A 25,861-nucleotide genomic window follows, 5' to 3' on the forward strand; every position below is an offset into this window, starting at 1 on the left:
GTTCCTTTCCACAAGATGCATAACGACATTGTCAAATAAACGCTGCCCAGCCGGCCGGCTATTGTCTTTTCCCAGATAGGGAAGTGCATTCAACATATATTTTGTTTCCACCTCAGCGGCAATTCAGAACTTTATCCCATATTTGTCTGGTCTATTAGACACATACTATGTGAATTGATAGCTGTTCATCAACTGTTATGTTCGCACTGGGCTTGTAAGAAGCAGCACTGTTTTTGACAAATGTATCGAAGATACAGAGGGCGAAAACAACTGTCCACAGACAGAGATGACCGTCAACTCATTCGAATGTCACTCAACAACCATAGGATGACATCAAAGTGACCTACAAAAAGAATGGCAAACAGCAGCTGGGGTGAAGTGGACAGCGAGGATGGTTCGAAACAGGCTCCTAGGGGCTGAAGTAATGCAAAGCTAGAAAAAAGCCCTTCATCAACGAGAAGCAAAGAAGAGCCAGAATGAAGTTTGCAAAAGACCATAAGGACTAGACCGTATAGGAATTGAGTATGGTCATCTTCTCTGATGAGTCACATTTTCAGCTTTGCCCAATACCTGGTCGTCTAATGGTTAGACGGAGACCTGGAGAGGCCTACAAGCCACAGTGTCTCACACCCACTGTGAAATTTGGTGGAGGATCAGTGATGATCTGAGGTTGCTTCAGCAAGGCTGGAATTGGGCAGATTTGTCTTTGTGAAGGATGCATGAATCAAGCCAAGTACAAGGTTATCCTGGAAGAACACCTGCTTCCTTCTGCTCTGACAATGTTCAACCAACTCAGCAGGACAATGCTCCATACCACACAGTCAGGTCAATCAAGGTGTGGATGGAGGACCACCAGATCAAGACCCTGTCATGGCCAGCCAAATCTCCAGACCTGAACCTCATTGAAAACCTGAATTTGATCAAGAGGAAGATGGATGGTCACTTTAATTCTTATGCCAGGAGTGGAATAAAGTCACCCAACAGCAACGTGACAGACTGGTGTAGAGCATGCCAAGACGCATGAAAGCTGTGATAAAAAAATCAGGGTTATTCCACCTAATATGGATTTCTGAACTCTTCCTAAGTTAAAACATTAGTATTTTGTTGTTGAAAAATTGATATGAATTTGTTTTCTTTGAATTATTTGAGGTCTGAAAACAATGCATATTTTTTGGTTATTTTGATCAGTTGTTATTTTCTACAAATAAATACACTAAATGACAATATCTTTATTTGGAATTTGGGAGTAATGTTGTCAGTAGTTCATAGAATAAAACAAAACTGTTCATTTTACTCAAACACATACCTATGAATAGTAAAACCAGAGGAACTGATCATTTTGCAGTGCTCTCTTAATTTGTTGCAGAGCATTATTATCAATTAAGGTTTTATCAAACGATGCAGATCAGTAGCCTACATTTCCCTACCCATAGCCTAAGCTGAGGTATAGATCAAACTCGATTGATAAAACCATTGAAAAACCAGGCAGCACAGTCTTTCAGAGACTTATAATTTTTGCCTAACAGCGTTACAGTTCCTTTTTAAATAGCCCTAACAAGCCTTACTGTAAGGCATAGGCTGTATTGATGAACATAGTCATATGTTATAAATTGCCATATAATGTCCTACATTTAATCAGCAATAAAACAGAAATGCTATGATCCAACTAAATTATTTTATTTAAATAAGTCAGGCGAATTTACTCTTCACAATCTTTGCAGGCTGTGCATAATAGGCTACACCTAAGGCTGTCGTAATTATTAATATAATTATAAATAATCATAATTATTTGAGCCAGATGGAAATTATTTTCTTCAATTTAAATTATTCTTGCACAATATTTTGATATTGAATAAGAGATTTTAGGCCGATGTTTGAAACAACTGAGGAAACAGTATGCCCATTTCCATAGGATACCCATGCGTGTAGAAGCATGTTTCACATACTTTGCAGAAAGTTATAGGTTAAGATAATTTACTGAAACTCATTTGCTTGTTAATTTATGTTTAAACCTAGTTTAGAATTGTTTTGCAATGCACCGTAATGTAGCTCGCAACATTATTATTAGACAAACATGTTTCAGTTGTCCCATCAACTCTGATCATCAAAAGAAAAACTGCCTAAAATTTTGTAGGTCCCTCTTTTGCCGCCAAAACAATCTTCACCTGTCAAGGCATGGACTCCACTAGACCTCTGAAGGTGTGCTGTGGTGTCTGGCACCAAGATTTTAGTAGCAGGTCCTTTAAGTCATGCAAGTTGCGAGGTGGGGCCTCCATGAATTGGACTTGGCTGTCCAGCACATCCCACAGATGCTCGATTGGATTGAGATCTGGGGAATTAAGTCAACTCATTCCTCAAACCATTCCTGAACCATTTTTGCTTTGAGACAGGGCGCATTATTCTGCTGAAAGATGCCAATGCCATCAGGGGATACCGTTGCAATGAAAGGGTACTCATGGTCTGCAACAATGAACAGGTAGGTGGTACGTGTCAAAGTAACATCCACATGAATGGCAGGACCCAAGGTTTCCCAGCAGAACATTGCCTTTTTCCCATAGTGCCATCCTGGTGCCGTGTGTTCTCCAGGTATGTGATGCACACGCACACGGCCATCCACGTGATGTAAAAGAAACGTGAGTCCTTCGTTCATTGCTCCGGGGTCAGTTCTGATGCTCACATCGGCAGTGGACAGTGGTCAGCATGGACACCCTGACTGGTCTGCGGCTACGCAGCCCCATACACAATAAACTGTGATGCACAGTGTGTTCTGACACCTTTCTATCAGTACCAGCATTAACTTTTTAAGGAGATTATCAGTGTTATTCACTTCATCTGTCAGTGGTCATAATGTTATGGCTGATCGATGTGTCTATTGTATAGGTCACACAAAATCAGGCTATTTAACATGCTTTTAATCTATTTATTTATTTATTTGGCATATCTCACACAAGGCATTTTGCCCTTTATTATTTTCATCTGCCAGACAACTAGTGACAGCGGCTAAAAGCCTGCATTTGGCGGCGAACGTAAACCCAGGCCTGGATAGCTTACGTTGGCACCCTAAGATTTGGCCCTGACAATTAGTCTTACCGCGATATTAGAAAATATTTTATAACGTTTATTTTAGTTTCAAATGGTTTTTTTTAGACCTAACTCTATCGTAAATAAATACACAATGGGGTGAACAATGTAATCTTTTAGACCATCTATATGCATTTGCAAGGTTATTATTTGCTTCACGATTTTCAGCTGTGGTTTGGTCCCTAACCTGACTGTACAAATGTGCCTCTTGGTCAAATGTCCTTCTTTTCCGGTACAAATAGTGTTATTGGCATTGGATACATGCGCAAGATGCGCCATCTACTGGTCATTATGTGTCAGCAACCCCCTCCCATTAAAAACACATAAGGGTCAAAATGACCCGTGACGGCGCTTCTAGTAGGTGTGATAGGTTTGGTGCTTCTAGTTTTAAAGGTGGACTATGCAACTATTGGCAGTGTGTTGTATATCGGTTCTATAACTATATTTATCGGTCTGTAATTAGGATTTGACATTGTCATTACTAACTACGAGTATACTGACTGATCTGAAGCAGTGTCACTTCCAACCGTTGATGCTGGAACAATGAACACAGACTGACAGAGGGTGCTTTAGACAGAGGGTGCTTTAGACAGAGGGTGCTTTAGACAGAGTGCTTTGGATAGGGGGTGCTTTGGATAGGGGGTGCTTTGGACAGGGGGTGCTTTAGACAGAGTGTGCTTTAGAAAGAGGGTGCTTTAGACAGAGAACGATTTAGACAGAGGGTGCTTTAGACAGAGAAAGCCTTAGACAGAGGGTGCTTTAGACAGAGAACGCTTTAGACAGAACGCTTTAGACAGAAAGCTTTAGACAGAACGCTTTAGACAGAACGCTTTAGACAGAGGGTGCTTTACAGAGAGAACGCTGTAGACAGAGAATGATTTAGACAGAGAACGATTTAGACAGAGGGTGCTTTAGACAGAGGGTGCTTTAGACAGAGGGTGCTTTAGACAGAGTGCTTTGGATAGGGGGTGCTTTGGATAGGGGGTGCTTTAGACAGAGGGTGCTTTAGACAGAGAACGCTTTAGACAGAGGATGCTTTAGACAGAGAACGCTTTAGACAGAGGGTGCTTTAGACAGAGAACGATTTAGACAGAAGGTACTTTAGACAGAGGGTGCTTTAGACAGAATGCTTTAGACAGAACGCTTTAGAAAGAGGGTGCTTTAGAGAGAGAACGCTTTAGTCAGAGGGTGCTTTAGACAGAGGGTGCTTTAGACAGAGGGTGCTTTAGACAGAAAACGCTTTAGACAGAACGCTTTAGACAGAGGGTGCTTTAGAGAGAGAACGCTTTAGACAGAGAATGCTTTAAACAGAGAAAGCCTTAGACAGAGGGTGCTTTAGACAGAGAACGCTTTAGACAGAAAGCTTTAGACAGAACGCTTTAGACAGAGGGTGCTTTACAGAGAGAATGCTTTAGACAGAGAACGATTTAGACAGAGAACGATTTAGACAGAGGGTGCTTTAGACAGAGGGTGCTTTAGACAGAAGGTGCTTTAGACAGAGTGCTTTGGATAGGGGGTGCTTTGGACAGGGGGTGCTTTGGACAGGGGGTGCTTTAGACAGAGGGTGCTTTAGACAGAGAACGCTTTAGACAGAGGGTGCTTTAGACAGCGAACGATTTAGACAGAAGGTGCTTTAGACAGAGGGTGCTTTAGACAGAGAACGCTTTAGACAGAGAACGCTTTAGATAGAACACTTTAGACAGAGGGTGCTTTACAGAGAGAACGCTTTAGACAGAGAATGCTTTAGACAGAGAACGATTTAGACAGAGGGTGCTTTAGACAGAGGGTGCTTTAGACAGAGGGCGCTTTACAAAGTGCTATCACTGGCCTGTGAGTGACACTGTGCATTACCTGTCAGGGATCTTTTTCTGCTTCTAAATGTTCCACAGCCGGAGCACTCCGAGAACTTAGACCACGTGGTGAAGGTGCAGTCATCCTTACAGGGGATCCTACAAGGTCTAGTCCTGGGGGGCATGGCGCCCCCCCACTGAAGACACAAATCCATGTCCACCTGCTCCTCATCCTCCCCAATGCAGCTTACACCTTGAGGAAGGTAAAGAAAAGGTTACCTGGAGGTACATAAAGGGTCACCTGTAGGGAGTGACATAAAGGTCACCTGTAGGGAGGGACATCAAGGGTCACCTGTAGGGAAGGACATCAAGGGTAACATGTAGGGAGGGACATCAAGGGTCATCTGTAGGGAGGGACATAAAGGGTCACCTGTAGGGAGGGACATAAAGATCACCTGTAGGGAGGGACATAAAGGGTCACCTGTAGGGAGGGACATAACGGGTCACCTGTAGTGAGGGACATAAAGGGTCACCTGTAGGGAGGGACATGAAGGGTCACCTTTAGGAAGGGACATCAAGGGTCACCTGTAGGGAGGGACATAAAAGGTCACCTGTAGGGAGGGACATAAAGATCACCTGTAGGGAGGGACATAAAGGGTCACCTGTAGGGAGGGACATAAAGGGTCACCTGTAGGGAGGGACATGAAGGGTCACCTTTAGGAAGGGACATCAAGGGTCACCTGTAGGGAGGGACATAAAGGGTCACCTGTAGGGAGGGACATGAAGGGTCACCTTTAGGAAGGGACATAAAGGGTCACCTGTAGGGAGGGACATAAAGGTTCACCTGTAGGGAGGGACATGAAGGGTCAGCTTAAGGAAGGTACATTAAGATCACCTGTAGGGAGGGACATAAAGGGTCACCTGTAGGGAGGGACATGAAGGGTCAGCTTTAAGAAGGGACATAAAGATCACCTGTAGGGAGGGACATAAAGGGTCACCTGTAGGAAGGGACATAAAGGGTCATCTGTAGGGAGGAACATAAAGGGTCACCTTTAGGAAGGGACATAAAGGGTCACCTGTAGGGAGGGACATAAAGGGTCACCTGTAGGGAGGGACATAAAGGGTCATCTGTAGGGAGGAACATAAAGGGTCACCCATAGGGAGGGTTGTGTAGGTTACTTATTAAATGTAATCTGTTACAGTTACCTGATAGCTTTTTAATCTGTAATCTGATTACTTTTTACTTTGCACCTGGGCCTCCCACTCCTCTTTCTATCCTGGTTAGAAACAGTTTGCGCTGCTCAGTTAAGGCTGTAGTACACAGCATTGTACGAGATCTTCTGTTCATTGACAATTTCTCGCATAGAGTGGTGATAGCTGATAATGCACCTCTGTACAGCTATGTAGATATTCCATTGAAAAGCAGCCGTTTCCAGATATAATAGTAATTTACAACATTAACAATGCCTACACTGTATTTCTGATCAATTTGGTGTTATTTTAATGGGCAAAAGTGTTGCTTTTCTTTCAAAAGCAAGGACATTTCTAAGTGATCCCAAACTTTTGATTAGTAGTATAAACAAAGTTTGATTGATTAATTCTCGATTCCAATAGTATTTACACATTACATTTGCTAGCATGAGGAAGAATGGACAATTTTACTGCAACCAGATTTGATGGGACTGTGAGTTTCAACAAAAAACAGCTGAGGTTAACTGAACATACAATGTTGATGTCTGTAACCGGCTATGACAGCAATGTTCAAAAGTAGAATCTGCAACTTTTACAGTGTAGATAAATACAAAATAATAAAATGTTCTAAAAGCAGGGTAGATATTTGACACTTTTTGTCAGAGAAAAGGAAGCTGCTCTGAAACAACCCTGATGACTCACAGTGATAAACAGTGGAATATGAGGTGAGCAGGAATCATTTCCTGCAATAATACACATGATGTTCTTCGTCTAAAACACAGGAGAGGATAATCTGTTTAGAACAATATCCCATCCCTCATCAGGAGATATTTTACTATTCCCATTACACCTGTGTTTGTTCTAGAAAAAGATAGCACTCAGACCGGCGAGGACAGGAACCATCTCCTTAACGTCTCCGTTGACATTTTCCTGCTCATAATGATGCAGTATTGAGGGAGAGAGAATGTCATGCAGATAGAGAGCCAGAGAGAAAGAAAGAAAAAGAGAAAAACAGGGGAAAAAACTATTTATTATTGGATGCTGTTTGTTTAGCTGCCAGTTGTAACCATTTGAATCAAATCTTCTTGTGTTTCATGGACACGACTTTCCCTGAGGGAGCCTGGTTCCGTTATCTCACCAGGTGACCCACTGATTTTCAAGAGCCATTGATCTACAAAAATGCCTTAAACACGTATTATTGATTCTCATTTGACTTTATAATCCTGCCCTCTGACAGAAACCAGTGGTTTCTACTCTGGCCCTGTGAGACTGTGTGAGGATAGTCGACAGACAGATGTAAAGAAGGATCAACAGAAGCAAAAAAGGACAGAGAGATGGAAAGGCAGATGGACAGAAAGACAAACAGATGGAAAGAACAGACATACTGTGCAGTGCTGTTCAAATTGCTATTCTTTAACATGTCTCAGTGTTACCAGCTATAGTCATAAAATTGCCAATTTTGACACCCACTGGCCAGTTAAATTCTCCATGACTCTGGGGGAATTCATTCTTTTAGTCTGATTTTAGAGATAAACATAATACCTTATCCATGTCAATGCTGATACAGAATGATAGTCAATGATTAGGAAAACATCAAACCCTCACTAAGTGAATGACATAATGGAAAATATCAAGTTCAGCACAAGGCTTTATCCTCCAATAAATCTCATGTTGAAACTTAAATATGACAACCTAGTATATTCTAACCATAAAACAACTGAACAGATCTATCACAAATCTTGTCTAACATCAATTCTAGTATAAAAATCCTTTCCTCTAGGAATGACCAGTGCTCATTTTGTCTGAATATAGGTACTCTTTTGGGAATGTGTAATATTGATGTAACATTTGTCTTTAATCGCCTATTGTGCCAAATCCCTCCCTCTACCCATTGAGACTCTCCCCCTGCCCCATCCCTCTACTTATTGAGACTCTCCCCCTGCCCCATCCCTCTACCCATTGAGACTCTCCCCCTGCCCCATCCCTCTACTTATTGAGACTCTCCCCCTGCCCCATCCCTCTACCCATTGAGACTCTCCCCCTGCCCCATCCCTCTACTTATTGAGACTCTCCCCCTGCCCCATCCCCCTACTTATTGAGACTCTCCACCTGCCCCATCCCCCTACTTATTGAGACTCTCCCCCTGACCCCTCCCCCTACTTATTGAGACTCTCCCCCTGCCCCATCCCCCTACTTATTGAGACTCTCCACCTGCCCCATCCCCCTACTTATTGAGACTCTCCCCCTGACCCCTCCCCCTACTTATTGAGACTCACCCCCTGCCCCTCTCCCCCTACATATTGAGACTCTCCCCCTGCCCCTCTCCCCCTACATATTGAGACTCTCCCCCTGCCCCCTCCCTCTACCTATTGAGACACTCCCGCTGCCGCTATCTATTGAGACTCTCCCCCTGCCCCCTTGCAGTGTTCCTTCCTATTCGTGGATAGTCCAGGCAGTGTGTACCCTGCGCTGTGCAGAACTTGTAGATAGACGAAGTAGGCTACTTGCTCTCCTTTGAATTTACGTATTGATTCTGAAGAACATTTTTCACTTCCATACAAGTGAAGTCAATTCTTCCTCTAGCTTCCAAATTACGCCCTCGTAGGCTAATCATAAAAGATGGACATGGCTTCAAGCCGTACAAGCAAACCCTTAACTGAGTCAGATGCAGATGTGGGGTATGTTGTAGGCTACAATGAAAAAACTTAACTGACCAATAAAAGAGGCTAACCAACCACCTCAGACTCCCCCTCTGCCACATAGTTCAGTCCGATGCTTCAGCCCATCTGAGCTGGAAATAAGAACATGATCCAGTTTTGCCTCCGAAGGCAATAATACAATTTGAATTTTTCAGTCGATAAACCAAAGTCCACAAACACGTCCTCAATTGTTTTGACAGAAAAATGATTGTAAATAGAAAATTCACTAAAAACTTTCCTTTTCAACTTTTTTGGAAAGTAAAGAAAAAGGTGCAGTGGACTACAATTTGAATATTACACAAAAAAAAAAAACTGGTGGAGTCATGTACATGTCTTGGTCAAAGAAAACACAGATTACACATTATTGTTTGCAAGCTATCCTATAAGAAATGTTGAACCTCTTCCCTTTCTCCCTTTCTTGTTGTATTTTGGATGCAAATAATACATTAATACATAAATATAAATACATGGCATAAAAAGTGCATTTTCTATCTACAAGCAGTACCCTAAAATGAAAAACCGTGACACTCCAAATTGAGCTCAGATGTATACGGAGTCCTTTTACTGTCCTTAAAATTCAGTCGATTTGACATGATTTAGAAAGGCTAAATAAATTGTAATTTCTGGGAAAAGGTATTCACAGCATTGTATATGAAGACAGTAGACTAATATTAACTTAGTCATACTCAGTTTTTACCAGCCAAAACACAAAATAATTAGACAACTGCTTCGTTCACTAAGCTAACTTATCTGATTATGCGCAGCAATTTTTCTGCGCATGCTGATTACACTCAACTTTTGGGTTAAAAAACTATATTTCTTAAGACAAAAAATACAAAAAATAAAACATGCAACGAGTCATAACTCTTTAGCGCATTTATCCTTTTTAAATTTTTTTATTAAAAAGTAATCCAAGTAGCATCTGTAATCCGATTACAATATTTTTGCTTGTAATGTAACAGATTAAAGTGTACTGTGTACTGTGTGTGTTACTCTATTGAGTCTACTGAGATTATTCATTGGTGTGTAGCTCTATTTGTTAGATCGTAGGATAACTTTTTGTGATGGAAAGTGCTGCTGAGGAGTTTCAACAAACACTACAAATACGTAACTCCTCAGTTTTCAATTTAGAAGATGTCACTTGCTTGAAGGTCAAACGGCTGGAGAATTACAGACCTTTTTGTGACACTTCTTGAAATGTTTTTCCGGAACTTTTGGGGCACTATGCGATGCGATGCATGACTTCCTTATATAGGCAAATTCACATCTGAAAAATACATAACGTTATACTGAATAACTTAATGGGATTATCTCAAGTTGTCTCACCCAAGAGACATATATAGTATATAAGGGTGATTGTGAATGTATGAATGTCACTTTCATGTTCATTTTTTGCATGCAAAGTTTTTCCTTGCTTGACTAGTAAAACAAAAAACATTACTTAAGAGAAAACTATTAAGAACATGCAAATACTTTTAGCATTCAGCAATATGCTGTTCTTCAAATAAGTACAATCAACAAAGAGCCTCCCCTCCTCTACAGTTCCCTCATATAGTCTAGATACAAATGCAATCATTGTTGTTTTGCAGAATGAACATGTCAGTCGTTCTACTCGCTTCCTTGCCACCACATTCAGCAATATCTATATAGACAGCAGTGTCTATATGCATCACATCTCAAATAAAATTAAGTGTGGAAGGCTGTTCACACAGTAGTCTTGGTGTTTTATCTTAATCTGGGTGCCAAGTGTTCCTTAGATACATTTCAGGAACATAGTTTATTTACTTCATATTTATATGTTCATTCCATCCTTTACAACAATGGTGTATTAAAAGTATATTCAACTATTAGTTTAGCAATAATTTATTAGTGTGTGTAGCGTGTGGTGGTGGGGGCAGCTTTTGTGAACACAAAAGCTACTCTAAGATGGCTTCAATAACGTGACTCCTACTCCCTGACCTCAATAACATGACTCCTACTCCCTTACCCCTACAACATGACTCCTACTCCCTGATCTCTATAACATGACTCCTACTCCCTGACCTCAATAACATGACTCCTACTCCCTTACCCCTACAACATGACTCCTGCTCCCTGATCTCTATAACATGACTCCTACTCCCTGACCTCAATAACATGACTCCTACTCCCTTACCTCTACAACATGACTCCTACTCCCTTACCTCAACACGACTCTTACTCCATAACCTCGACAAAATGATTCCTACTTCCTTATCTCAACAACATGACTCCTACTCCCTTACCTCAACAACATGACTCCTCCTCCATGACCTTCAACAACACGACTCTTACTCCATAACCTCGACAAAATGATTCCTACTTCCTTATCTCAACAACATGACTCCTCCTCCATGACCTTCAACAACACGACTCTTACTCCATAACCTCGACAAAATGATTCCTACTTCCTTATCTCAACAACATGACTCCTACTCCCTTACCTCAACAACATGACTCCTCCTCCATGACCTTCAACAACATGACTCCTAATCCCTGACCTCAACATGATTCCTACTTCCTTATCTCAACAACATGACTCCTACTCCCTTACCTCAACAACATGACTCCTCCTCCATGACCTTCAACAACATGACTCCTAATCCCTGACCTCAACATGATTCCTACTTCCTTATCTCAACAACATGACTCCTACTCCCTTACCTCAACAACATGACTCCTCCTCCATGACCTTCAACAACATGACTCCTAATCCCTGACCTCAACATGACTCCTACTCCCTGATCTCTACAACATGACTCCTACTCCCTTACCTCAACAACATGAGTCTTACTCACTTACCTCAACAACATGACTCCTAATCCCTGACCTCAACAACATGACTCCTCCTCCCTGACCTCAACAACATGATTCCTGCTCCATGACCTCTACAATCACCCAATCTGTCTGCTGGAAAATCATTCAAAGTGACTACTTTATGAAGCTGGCTGATAGAGAATGTTAATTGTGTGCAAAGCTGTCGTTAAGGCAAAGGGTGGCTACTTTGAAGAATCTAAAATATAAATGTATTTTAATTTAAAGAAAATGTTGGTTACAACATGATTACATATGTCATTTAATGGCTTTGATTTCTTCATTATTTTTCAAGAATATGCAAAATAGTAAAATAAAAAATGTACCCTTGAATGAATAGGTGTGTCCATACTTTTGACTGGTACTGAATATACTAGTTATGAGCCCGTGGTTACATATATCAGGAAAGCAACTGCTCCTCAGTATAAGTTAGAAAAGTTATAATAAGGTATCCTGCAGCTTTGCAGTACTCACTCTCCCCCTCTGTCCATTCCCCGTGCCCCCATGTTGGGATGCCTGACAGTGGTGACATCCGGATGTGCATCGATGAGCTGTCCAACTCTAACCCCAACTCTCCATTTATAGCACCTTCATGTCCTCTTACTGTTCCTTGGCTCAGTGCTCTAACTCCCTCTCATCTCTGTCTGCCTTCCTCTCCATCTTTCTATTATTCCTAACCCTCCTGTTCTCTCCTTTTACTTCCGCCTTTATCTATGTCTCTCTTTCTGCTTCCCTCTCTCCATCTCTCTCTGCTTCCTTCCCTCCTCAGTAGCTCATCCTTTTATATGATCTGCTCTCCAAATCATGTTATTTCTACCTTGGCTGGAGATTTAAAAGAAGACAGACCAGGATTTTGACAGCCTGTCTGAGGACAGGGAGACTGCATTCAGCCTGACTTTCTGAACTAAATAAAAAATAATCCTCACTGACCTCAATAACATGAGCCCTACTTATTGACCTCAGGAACATGACCCCTACTCCCTGACCTCAATAACATGACCCCTACTCCCTGACCTCAATAAAATGAACCCTACACCCTGACCTCAATAACATGACCCCTACTCCCTGACCTCAATAACATGAACTCTACACCCTGACCTCAATAACATGACCCCTACTCCCTGACCTCAATAACATGACCCCTACTCCCTGACCTCAATAACATGAACCCTACACCCTGACCTCAATTACATGACTCCTCCCTGATCTCAACAAAATGACCCCTATTCCATGACCTCAGTAACATGACTCCTACTCCCTGATCTCAATAACCTGACTCCACCATGATCTCAACAGCATGACTCCTACTCACTGATCTCAACAATGTGACTCCTATTTCCTGATCTCAACAACATGACTCCTCCCTGACCTCAATACCAATTGTTCAGATCAAACCATCTACAAAACAACTAGATTGTAAAATACAGGTTTCAAAAAAAAGGTTTTGTGTATTTTAGTTTTTTATTTCACAGGGTAAAAAGTGTTCCTAGATGTCAATGGCATTTCTCATTGCTTGTAATGTGATCCTGTAACGTGACCCACATTGTATTATCGTGTTGAAAAACTCTGTCCTTCCTGGTATTTAGATAACCCAGATCAGTCCCAATATTGCTGCTTCATTGTGTCTAATTGGCACCCTGTACCTGTGTGTCTGGGCTGTTATTTATTCAGAGATTATGCTGATGGAGCAGGCATGCTCACAGCAAAGCATTCTGGTTTACTAATCTCTCTCTCTGTCTCTCTCTCTTTCTCTCTGTTTGTCTCTCTCTGCCACTATCCTTTCTATAACTCTCTGCCTCTCTCCCTCTGCCTCTCTCCCTCTGCCTCTCTCCCTCTGCCTCTCTCCCTCTGCCTCTTCCACTCTGTCCTTCTCCATCTCTCTTATTTTCTCTCTGCCTCTCTATGTGTCTCCCCGCCTCTCTCGCACTTCCTCTGCCTCTCTCTATCTGCCTCTCTCTATCTGCCTCTCTCTATCTGCCTCTCTCTATCTGCCTCTCTCTATCTGCCTCTCTCTATCTGCCTCTCTCTGCCCTTCTACCTTTCTATCCCCATTTCACTCTGCCTCAGTCCAATTCTCTCTTTCCCTGCCTCTCTGTGACAGACAGATTGTAAAACTACTACAACTGCTGTTACACTTCACAGTACTTCTCTTCATAATCAGATTTAAGCAGAGTGTGGAGGGGGAGTCTCCCCAGGGTAAATACTGGGCCATATGTTATGCACATACAGCAGCATGTTACTGTTCTAAAAACTGCTGTGTATGTAAGGTACCAGTCAAACATTTGGACACACCTACTCCTTTAAGGGCATTTCTTTCCAGACTGACCAGCTCTCCACAATCACCCAAAGTAACCCAGTTGAGATGGTTTGGGATGAGTTGAGTGAAAGAAAAGTAGGAACATTTAAGTAAAGGAAAAGTAGCTAACAACAGCATAGCATGTGGGATCTTCTTCAAGACTGTTGAAAAAACATTCTTGGTGACTACTTTATGGTTTACTGGTTGAGAGAATTTCAAGAGTGTACAAAGCTCTCATGAAGGCAAAGGGTGGCTGCTTTGAAAAATTGTAAATATTGTTTTAACATAACAAAATAAACATATTTAGTTAAAAACTTTTTTGGTTACTACATTATTCCATGTACTATTTCATATTTGTTATGTCTTCAGTATCATTCTACAATGTGGAAAATAGTAAAATGAAAGAAATGCACTTTGAGTTAGTATGTCTAAACCTTTGACTGGTACTGCATGTTCGTCTGTCAAAAAATAAATATTATTGAGTGCAGCATGGTGACTACAGTATAACTACATGTGATCTAACTAAGTAACTATAGTATGACTTCATGTTGACAATAGCGTGACTCCATGTTGACAATAGCGTGACTCCATGTTGACAATAGCGTGCATGCTTCTCTCTCCGGGGACTTTTGTAGTGAGAAACCATTTTATGTGGCAGATCAACATATTAGCCCACGTTTCTGAATTGGAAATGCGATAAAATATGGAATATCAGCCAGGAGACCTGCTGTGTCTTGTCTCTCTTTCTCTCTCTGTTTTTCTATTTTCTCCCTCTCTTCCTCTTTCTTTCTCACTGACAATGTTTCCACAGTCATTATTTTTAATGACTGCATATTTACATTTATCATGAATTCTGACCAATAACTACGTTTTGTAAATGTCACAGGTATTTGACATAGCAATATTCTAATGATATTTAAATAGCACCTGTACTAAAGGTCAGTGAAGGTCAGTGTAAAGCTGGTAAAGCTACAAAAAACTCCATGTAATTACAGTACATATTCATGAATTAGTTATGAATGAGAAATGAAAATGATTTCCTGCCTGCTTGGCCCTGTTGGGTTATCTTCGTATGGGCCAGTGTCTCCAGACCGTCACGATGCATTTCTTTACGTGATGGGAGACTAGGATCACTATGAATTGTATGGGCCAGTGTCTCCAGACCCTCACCTTGGATTTCTTTATGTGAAGGAGGAACTGGGCCATTGGATCACCAGGTCTGATGACTTGACCCTGTCCTGCCCACAGCCCACCTGGTTGTCCCTGTCCTGCTCACAGCCCATCTGGTTGTCCCTGTCCTGCCCACAGCCCATCTGGTTGTACCTGTCCTGCCCACAGCCCATCTGGTTGTCCCTGTCCAAGGCCTTCCTGGTTGAGTTACAGATCTAGTTGCTGGCTGATGATCCCTGCTGTCACTGCCCACAGCCCATCTGGTTGTTCTTCTCCACCTGGGTGTACAGGTGACCAGGATTCTGCCTAAAGAATCTGGACAAAGCCCACAGCCCGGGTCACAGCCTTCCCATATTTACTGACCCGCTGGTCATCTGAACAAGATTTTGTTGTAGCGTAATAGTTTTAACCCGGCACAGGCAGTAGAGGACAGGTAAGCCCTCACAGGCAGTAGAGGACTGGTCAGCCCTCACAGTCAGTAGAGGACTGGTCAGCCCTCACAGTCAGTAGAGGACTGGTCAGCCCTCACAGTCAGTAGAGGACTGGTCAGCCCTCACAGTCAGTAGAGGACTGGTCAGCCCTCACAGTCAGTAGAGGACTGGTCAGCCCTCACAGTCAGTAGAGGACTGGTCAGCCCTCACAGTCAGTAGAGGACTGGTCAGCCCTCACAGTCAGTAGAGGACTGGTCAGCCCTCACAGTCAGTAGAGGACTGGTCAGCCCTCACAGTCAGTAGAGGACTGGCCAGCCCTCACAGTCAGTAGAGGACTGGTCAGCCCTCACAGTCAGTAGAGGACTGGTCAGCCCTCACAGTCAGTAGAGGACTGGTCAGCCCTCACAGTCAGTAGAGGACTGGTCAGCCCTCACAGTCAGTAGAGGACTGGTCAGCCCTCACAGTCAGTAGAGGACTGGTCAGCCCTCACAGTCAGTAGAGGACTGGTCAGCCCTCACAGTCAGTAGAGGACTGGTCAGCCCTCACAGTCAGTAGAGGACTGGTCAGCCCTCACAGTCAGTAGAGGACTGGTCAGCCCTCACAGTCAGTAGAGGACTGGTCAGCCCTCACAGTCAGTAGAGGACTGGTCAGCCCTCACAGTCAGTAGAGGACTGGTCAGCCCTCACAGTCAGTAGAGGACTGGTCAGCCCTCACAGTCAGTAGAGGACTGGTCAGCCCTCACAGTCAGTAGAGGACTGGTCAGCCCTCACAGTCAGTAGAGGACTGGTCAGCCCTCACAGTCCGGTTCCTCCCTACTGCAGGCAAACACGGAATTAGTGTCAACTGCTAAAGAAAAATGGTCTCTATTTAACACATTAGATTGACTGATTTAAAGTCATAGAATATCCTATTTTGAAGAACACTTTCATTTAGTATCCTAGATAGATAAGGGATTACATGCAAAGTTGCATTACAAAGAGAAACACAGTCACAATTGAATATACTTCACAAACAACATGTGCATCTTTTCATGAGGCATAAGCTGGATATGACAGTATAGTTCAGGGTTTGTGATTCAGGCTTCTCAACTTTGGAACTGCCCAATTAAAACTGTGTCTCTTTAATGAAGTGGAGGAATAGCAGTCAGACGGTTCCTCTGCAAACATCCTTGAGTACATATCAGCAGAGAGAATTACAATATTTAATGCAACACAATAAATATACAGATGGCAATATGCAGCAATCTAATTTGAAGGTTGGTATATATAATATGCACCATATAGATGTTTTATCCAATGTACTATCTAATATGCACCATATAAATGTTTTATCCAATGTACTATAAAGATGGCTTATCTAACATGTAATATATAGATAATACATGCTTTTATTTAATCTCGCATAAACTACTGTAATGCTTTGTTTATATGCCGTAACAATAAGTCCCTAGGTAAACTCCAAGTTGTACAGAACTCAGCTCTCAGACTTCTTATAAGGTCTAAATCAAAGTCTCATATAACCCCAGTGTTGGCAGCTCTACATTGGTTACCGGTGAAGTTAAGAGTAGATTTAAAAACTCTACTTATCAATTTTAAGGCACTACATGGTCTGGCACCTGATTACATTAGTGACATGCTAAACCCATACTGCAGCGTTAGGCATCTCAGAACAGCTGAAACAGGACTTCTGGCTGTTCCAGCATCTAGACTGAAAACTAAAGGGGAACCGGGCCTTTGCTGTATGGGCCCCTACAGCCTACCACAGAATGTCAGAGACGCTATGTCAAAGCATTCTTTTAAATCTTACCAAAACATTAATATTTATAAGAAAGCTTTCACTAATGTTTTATCATTGTGACTTTTTATTTTGTTAATTAATTTTAACTTTATTTTTTTTTTTAAATAATATATACACTGATCAGCTATAACATAACGACCACCTGCCTAATATTGTGTAAGTCCCCCTTTTCCTGCCAAAACAGCCCCATTACCCCTCGAGGCGTGGACTCCACTAGACCTCTGAAGGTGTGCTGTGGTATCTGGCACCAAGATGTTAGCAGCAGATCCTTTAAGCCCTCAGAGTTTCGAGATGGGGCCTCCATGGATTGGACCTGTTAATCCAGCGCATCCCACAGATGCTCAATTGAATTGAGATCTGGGGAATTGGAATGGCAAGACCCAAGATTTCCCAGCAGAACATTGCCTAAAGCATCACACTGCCTTCGCTGGCTTTCCTTCTTCCCATAATGCATCCTGGTGCCATGTTTTCTCCAGGTAACCTACGTTCACACACCCCACCATCCATGTGATGTAAAAGAAAATGTGATTGTGTCTGTGTATATATAGCTCTGGAATAAATTAAGAGACCACTGCAAAATTATCACTTTCTCTGGTTTTACTATTAATAGGTTTGTGTTTGAGTAAAATGAACAGTTTTATTTGATTCTATAAACTACTAACAACATTACACCCAAAATCCAAATAGAAATATAATTTTTTGGTTGAAAAAAGATGCATTGTTTTCAGACCTCAAATAATACAAATAAAAACAAATTCATATTAATTTTTCAACATCAAAATAATAATGTTTTAACTTAACTTAGAAATAAATATCTGGTGGAATAACACAGATTTTTTATCACAGCTTTCATGCATCTTGGCATGCTCTCTACCAGTCTGCCACATTGCTGTTGGTTGACTTTATGCCACTCCTGGCACAAAAATTCAAGTAGCTCGGCTTTGATTGATGGCTTGATCATCACAGATCCTCCACCAAATTTCACAGTGGGTGTGAGACACTGTGGCTTGTAGGCCTCTCCAGGTATCAGTCTAACCATTAGACGACCAAGTGTCGGGGCCAAGCTGAAAATTTGACTCGTCAGAGAAGATGACCTTACTCCATTCCTCTACGGTCTAGTCCTTATGGTCTTTTGCAACCTTCAGCCTGGCTCTTCTTTGCTTCTCATTGATGAAGGTTTTTTTTCTAGCTTTGAATGACTTCAGCCCCTAGAAGCCTGTTTCGAACCGTCCTCGCCGTGCAGCTCACCCCAGCTTCTGTTTGCCATTCTTTTTGTAGGTCACTTGATGCCGCTGAGTGACATTCAAATGAGTTGACAGTCATCTCGGTCAGTGGACAGTCGTTTTCGTCCTCTGCCAGTCTGTAGCTTTGTTGCCCCAATGTCTGTTGCTTGACCTTGTTCTTATGAACTGCCATCTTTTACATTTTCAGGATGGAAGCAACCTGACACTCACTGTAACCCTCTGCCAGGAAAGCCAGAATTTAACCCTTCTTTTCCTCACTCAAAGCTTTTCTTTTCAACTCTTTTGTCATGCTGAAGTTGTTTTTCTATTCAAATTATCTTTGAGGTACTACTTGCACAGTTTTTGCCATCCAGCTGGTCCTATTGCAAGAGAATAGTGATAGTGATACTGATTAAAGAAGCAATCAAACTGGCCATCTTTCGACTAGAGCATCAGCAATTGTGGGTTTGATTACAGGATCAAAATGACCAGAAACAAATAACTTTCTTCTGAAATTTGTCAGTCTATTCTTGAAATTACAGATATTCCATGCAAGAAATTGCCAAGAAACTGAAGATCTCGTACAATGCTGTGTACTACTCCCTTCACAAGACAGGGCAAACTGGCTCAAACCAGAATAGAAAAGGAGTGGGAGGCCCCAGTGCACAACTGAGCATATGGACAAATACATTAGAGTAAAGTTTGAGAAACAGATACCTCACAGGTCCTCAACTGGCAGCTTCATTAAATAGTACTCAGAAAACACCAGTCTCAACGTCAACAGTAAAGGGGCGACACTAGGATGCTGGCCTTCTAGGCAGCGTTGCAAAGAAAAAGGCATATCTCAGACCGGCCAATAAAAGTTTAAAAACACAGGACAGAGTACATCTGGAAAAGTGTTCTAGACAGAGAAATCTAAGTTTGAGTTGTTGAGATCACAAAGAACAACATTAGTGTGCGCTGACCAAATAGAAAGATGCTGGAAGGGTACTTGACACCATCTGTCAAGCATGGTGGAGGCAATGTGATGATCTGGGGGTGCTTTGGTGTTAGTAAAGTGGGAGATCTTTTACAGGGCAAAAGTTAGCTTAAAGAAGGTAGGCTATCACTCCATTTTGCAACACCATACCATACCCTGTGGATGGTGCTTGATTGGAGCCAATTTGCTCCTACAACAGGACAATCACCCAAAGCACAGGTCCAAACTATGCAAGAACAATTTATGGAACAAGCAGTCAGCTGGTATTCTGTTTATAATGGAGTGGTCAGCACAGTCACCAGATCTCAATCCTATTGAGCTGTTGTGGGAGTAGCTTGACAGTTCCCATCAAGACAATCCAACTTGTAGGAGGTGTTTCAGGAAACATAGGGTGAAATTCTCTTCAGATTACCAAACAATCTCTTCAGATTAAACAAATTAACAACTAGAATGTCCAAGTTTGAAGGACACAATTATTATTTCAATAAAAAATCATTGATTCTAACCTTGTCTATATTTTGCTATATTTCTATATTTGTTTTCATGGAAAACAAGGACCTTTACATGTTGCTCCAAGGTTTCATTTAACGGTAGTGTATAAAGTACATATATACAGTGGGGAGAACAAGTATTTGATACACTGACGATTTCGCAGGTTTTCCTACTTACAAAGCATGTAGATGTCTGAAATCTTTTATCATAGGTACATTTCAACTGTGAGAGACGGAATCTAAAACAAAAATCCCCATTTGCATTTTATTGCATGGCATAAGTATTTGATCACCTACCAACCAGTAAGATTTCCAGCTCTCACAGACCTGTTAGTTTTTCTTCAAGAAGCCCTCCTGTTCTCCACTCATTACCTGTATTAACTGCACCTGTTTGAACTTGTTACCTGTATAAAGACACCTGTCCACACACTCAATTAAACAGACTCCAACCTCTCCACAATGGCCAAGACCAGATAGCTGTATAAGGTCAAATTGTAGACCTGCACAAGGCTGGGATATGCTACAGGACAATAGGCAAGCAGCTTGGTGAGAAGGCAACAACTGTTGGCACAATTACTAGAAAATGGAAGTAGTTCAAGATGATGGTCAATTTTCCTCGGTCTGGGGCTCCATGCAAGATCTCACCTCGTGGGGCATCAATGATCATGAGAAAGGTGAGGGATCAGCCCAGAACTACATGGCAGGACCTGGTCAATGACCTGAAGAGAGCTGGGACCACAGACGCAAACAAAACCATTAGTAACACACTACGCCGTCATGGATTAAAATCCCCCAGCTCAAGCCAGAGCATGTCCAGGCCCATCTGAAGTTTGCCAATGACCATCTGGATGATCCTGAGGAGGAATGGGAGAAGGTCATGTGGTCTGATGAAACAAAAATTTAGCTTTTTGGTCCAAACGCCACTCGCCTTGTATGGAGGAAGAAGAAGGATGAGTACAACCCCAAGAACACCATCCCAACCGTGAATCATGGAGGTGGAAACATCATTCTTTGGGGATGCTTTTCTGCAAAGTGGACAGGACGACTGCACCGTATTGAGGGGAGGATGGATGGGGCCATGTATCACGAGATCTTGGCCAACAACCTCCTTCCCTCAGTAAGAGCATTGAAGATGGGTTGTGGCTGGGTCTTCCAGCATAACAACGACCTTAAACACACAGCCAGGGCAACTAAGGAGTGGCTCCGTAAGAAGCATCTCAAGGTCCTGGAGTGGCCTAGCCAGTCTCCAGACCTGAACCCAATAGAAAATCTTTGGAGGGATCTCAATGTCCGTATTGTCCAGCGACAGCCCCGAAACCTGAAGGATCTGGAGGTCTTTATGGAGGAGTGGGCCAAAATCCCTGCTGCAGTGTGTGCAAACCTGGTCAAGAACTACAGGAAACGTATGATCCCTGTAATTGCAAACAAAGGTTTCTGTACCAAATATTAAGTTCAGCTGTTCTGATGTATCAAATACTTATGTCATGCAATAAAATGAAAATTAATTACTTAAAAATCATACAATGTGATTTTCTGGATTTTTTATTCTGTCACTCACAATTGAAGAATACTTATGATACAAATTACAGATTTCTACATGCTTTGTAAGTGGGAAAACCTGCAAAATTGGCAGTGTATCAAATACTTGTTCTCTCCATGGGGTTGTATAGAAGATATAGTGTTTGCGCGGATTTCATGGTTTGCTGTCAATGATCTGGCAACCTTGCATACAGGACCTTACCGGTCCGAGATGAGTAACATCGGAAAAACAAGTGGAACCTAGTTTTCATTTACACCCAAGCATGTCAAAATATTTAAATAAAACTTCATAATTTCTAAACTACATCCAATCCGCATAATATTTGTTGACGTTTCAGATAACGTCTAGTAAAATTACAGATTTCTTTCAATAGAGTTTGACAGACACACAAAGATGACTGGTGAAAAGACGATTAGATAAGGGTATTTAGGCTACTGTCCCCAACAATATTTTATATGCAATATACAGTGTATAAATATACATATAACAAATTTAAGTCACTAACAATATAAATACATGAACATGAAGATGCTGGATGAGCGCAAGCAGCACAGCCAAGTAGCCTAAAGCTTTGATGCGTTTTTAATGCAAGTCAAATTAACAGGAATATAGTATAACAACGAAAATAGACAACAATAATATTGACTGTGATTAATTATAAAGCTTGATTAGTGATTTCATTTTTTTTATGTGATTCCAAGATCTTCTAATAAACATAGTTTTGATGCTCAATGACAAAATGTTTTCAGGTGGCTTAGACATAATGAAGAGGGAATGATATGCTCTGTATGCTAGAAGCATTGTGGGCCAATGTGAATGATAAATGAGGGCCAATGTGTTTGGGGGCTTAGGAAAATAGCCAAGCAGAAACTACAGACTGGACACACTTAAATTCAATAAAATGTCTACTAGTCCTGGACAGGCAGAGGAGAACAATCGATTTAAAATGTAACATGTTAATATGTAAAGAATAGATGTATTGCATGTTTTCTGGTTGCTATTGTATTAGGGAGGACATTGTAGTGTGCATTAACTGCTCAAGTGGACATGGACAGCAGGGGGGATTTAACATTGTCTTTTGTGGCCAGTTATTATATAGGTATATAGGTTATTATATAGGTAGGAGTGGAGCACTCAGCTGGCTCCACTCCTATCTATCCAACATATCCCACTTCATCTCTCTCCATAACCACACCTCTGCCACAGCCACAGTCACTCAAGGTGTTCCCCAAGGCTCTGTACTCGGCCCACTCCTCTTCATCATCTACATCCTCCCTCTTGGTCAGATACTCCGCCACTTTAACCTGGACTTCCACTGCTATGCCGATGACACCCAAATCTACCTCAGCACCAAATCCCCCCACAATCCTCCCCTCTCCCACATCAACTCCTGTCTGTCAGCTATTAAAACCTGGATGCAACACAACTTCCTCAAACTCAACAGCGACAAAACAGAATTTCTCCTCATAGGCTCCAAATCCACACTCAGCAAAACCAATAACCCCACTCTCCCCATCTCCCCAGGCCTGCAACCTTGGCGTTATCTTTGATTTTACCCTCTCCCTTGGGTCTCTGTCAAGTCATTAAAACCTCCTTTCACCTCCACAACATCGCCAAAATCAGACCCTCTCTCACACCCCCCGCTGCTGAAAGACTCATTCACGCCTTCATCTCCTCCCGACTGGACTACTGCAACTCACTTCTCCTCGGCATCAGCTCTACCAACATCAACCGACTCCAACTGGTCCAAAACGCAGCCACCTGACTCATCACCCGCTCCAAATCCTGGGACCACATCACTCCAGTCCTAAAACAACTCCACTGGCTTCCTATCTCCCACCGAATCACCTACAAAATCCTGGTCGTCACCTACAAAGCCCGATTTTTGTTTCTTATTAATTTTACCTCCACCACAAATAACATCTATGAAATGTATGGCTTTTGCCAGAGGCCATTTTATCAGCTTATTAGCCAGTAATAGGCTTACTAGTATCTAACTTACTAATTGAACTTAACACAGCCAAATCCGCCCTGAGTACCTCAAGTCTCTGGATGTTGTGGGGCTGTCTTGGTTGACACGCCTGTGCAACATCGCGTGGCAGTCGGGGACAGTGCCTCTGGGATGGCAGACCGGGGTGGTGGTCCCTCTTTTAAAGAAGGGGACAGGAGGGTGTGTTCCAACTATAGGGGGATCACACTTCTCAGCCTCCCCGGAAAAGTCTATGCCAGGGTTCTGGAGAGGAGAATACGGCCGATAGTAGAACCTCGGATTCAGGAGGAACAGTGTGGTTTTCGTCCAGGCCGTGGAACACTGGACCAGCTCTATACCCTCTACAGGGTGATGGAGGGTTCATGGGAGTTTGCCCAACCAATCCACATGTGTTTTGTGGATTTGGAGAAGGCATTCGACTGTGTCCCTCGTGGCATCCTGTGGAGGGTGCTTCGGGAATATGGGGTCCTGGGTCCTTTGCTAAAGGCTGTCAGGTCCCTGTACGACCAAAGCAGGAGCTTGGTCCGCATTGCAGGCAGTAAGTCAGACTTGTTCCCTGTGCATGTTGGACTCCGGCAGGGCTGCCCTTTGTCGCCAGTTCTGTTCGTAATTTTTATGGATAGAATTTCTAGGCGCAGCCAGGGGCCGGAGGGTGTCAAGTTTGGGGACCACATGAGTTCGTCTCTGCTCTTTGCGGATGATGTTGTCATGTTGGCCCCTTCAAGCCAGGACCTTCAGCATGCACTTGGACTGTTTGCAGCCGAGTGTGAAGCGGTGGGGATGAGAATCAGTACTTCCAAATCCGAGGCCATGGTCCTCAGTCGGAAAAGGGTGGTTTGCCCACTTCAGGTTGGTGGAGAGTGCCTGCCTCAAGTGGAGGAGTTTAAGTATCTAGGGGTCTTGTTCACGAGTGAGGGAAGGATGGAACGGGAGATTGACAGACGGATCGGTGCAGCTTCTGCAGTAATGCGGTCGATGTATCGGTCTGTCGCGGTGAAGAAAGAGCTGAGCCGCAAGGCGAAGCTCTCGATTTACCGGTCAATCTACGTTCCTACTCTCACCTATGGTCATGAACTTTGGGTCATGACCGAAAGGACAAGATCCCGGATACAGGCGGCCGAAATGAGCTTTCTCCGCAGGGTGGCTGGGCGATCCCTTAGAGATAGGGTGAGAAGCTCGGTCACCCGGGGGGAGCTCAGAGTAGAGCCGCTGCTCCTCCACATCAAGAGGGGTCAGCTGAGGTGGCTTGGGCATCTGTTTCGGATGCCTCCGGAACGCCTTCCTGGGAAGGTTTTCCGGTCCCGTCCCACCGGGAGGAGACCCCGGGGAAGACCTAGGACACGCTGGAGGAACAATGTCTCCCGGCTGGCCTGGGAACGCCTCGGTGTCCCCCCGGAAGAGCTGGAGGAAGTGTCTGGGGAGAGGGAAGTCTGGGCATCCCTGCTTAGACTGCTGCCCCCGTGACCCGGCCCCGAATAAGTGGAAGATGATGGATGGATGGACAGCCAAAGCTATTTCATGGCACTAAAGCGTTCATTGTTCATTTATTCCTGCCCCAAAAAGCATGCACAGATGCATACTTCGAAAATCTGAAAATAGTCGCAACATAACAACAAAACTTTTTATTTTAGGCTTACTATAACGCAGCTACTGAATGTTGTAGCCAGCAACATTTTTATTTAAAAGGAACATATCCTAATGCATTAATTGCTTTGAATGTGACGAGTTTGAACTTGGGACATACTAGTTGCATGTCTGTGTCTCTCACCACTACACTGTTTAACAAGGGACACTTGCTCAAATCAGTCATTCAGTAAGAGACACTCCCTCTTCTTGGCTGGTCCGTATACGTGGTCCGAGTAATACTGACTCATTCAGTATTACTGTTCAATTGAACGACTGGCAGCGGAGGTCCACCCAACCACGGAACACACTGTTAGTTTTACATTCATAAATAAAAAATAGATCAAGACAATAGCATTATAAAGACACATTATAATTGGACACATGGTAGGCCAAACAATATAATGTAATAGTTGATTTTTTTATTGTAATGCTAAACAAAGATGAAATCGTACAATGAGCCTTTGCCTAAGTAAAAAAGACTTGTGAACGACTGACGTTCAGTTCTATCTTTCAATTGAACGGTTATTTTGTTCATTTAAACAGCTGCCAACCGACCACGGAATACGCTGTTATTTTTACGTTCGCAGAGAAAAACCGATCAAGACAGTGCCATTATAAAGACATGATTGTAACAGGTAAGTATCTAGGCATTACTGACTCAAATGAACAAAATGACTCAAAAGATACACATTTTTTGCTGAACGACCCAAGATCCGAGTCAGTAG

At 42.7% G+C, this 25,861-nt stretch overlaps 1 protein-coding gene across 4 annotated transcripts in view; it reads right to left on the reverse strand.

The window, feature by feature from the left end:
- Positions 1-25,861, reverse strand: part of thsd7ba (thrombospondin, type I, domain containing 7Ba) — a 292,455-nt gene that overhangs the window by 94,392 nt on the left and 172,202 nt on the right. For all 4 annotated transcript variants that reach the window (XM_034289054.1, XM_029115860.2, XM_029115859.2 and 1 more), the window contains exon 13: positions 4,933-5,124. In XM_034289054.1, the coding sequence (XP_034144945.1) occupies positions 4,933-5,124 (192 nt within the window). The remainder of the gene's footprint in view (positions 1-4,932; positions 5,125-25,861) is intronic.

This window comes from Esox lucius, chromosome 20 (assembly GCF_011004845.1).
Source record: "Esox lucius isolate fEsoLuc1 chromosome 20, fEsoLuc1.pri, whole genome shotgun sequence".
Classification (NCBI taxonomy): Eukaryota; Metazoa; Chordata; class Actinopteri; order Esociformes; family Esocidae; genus Esox; species Esox lucius.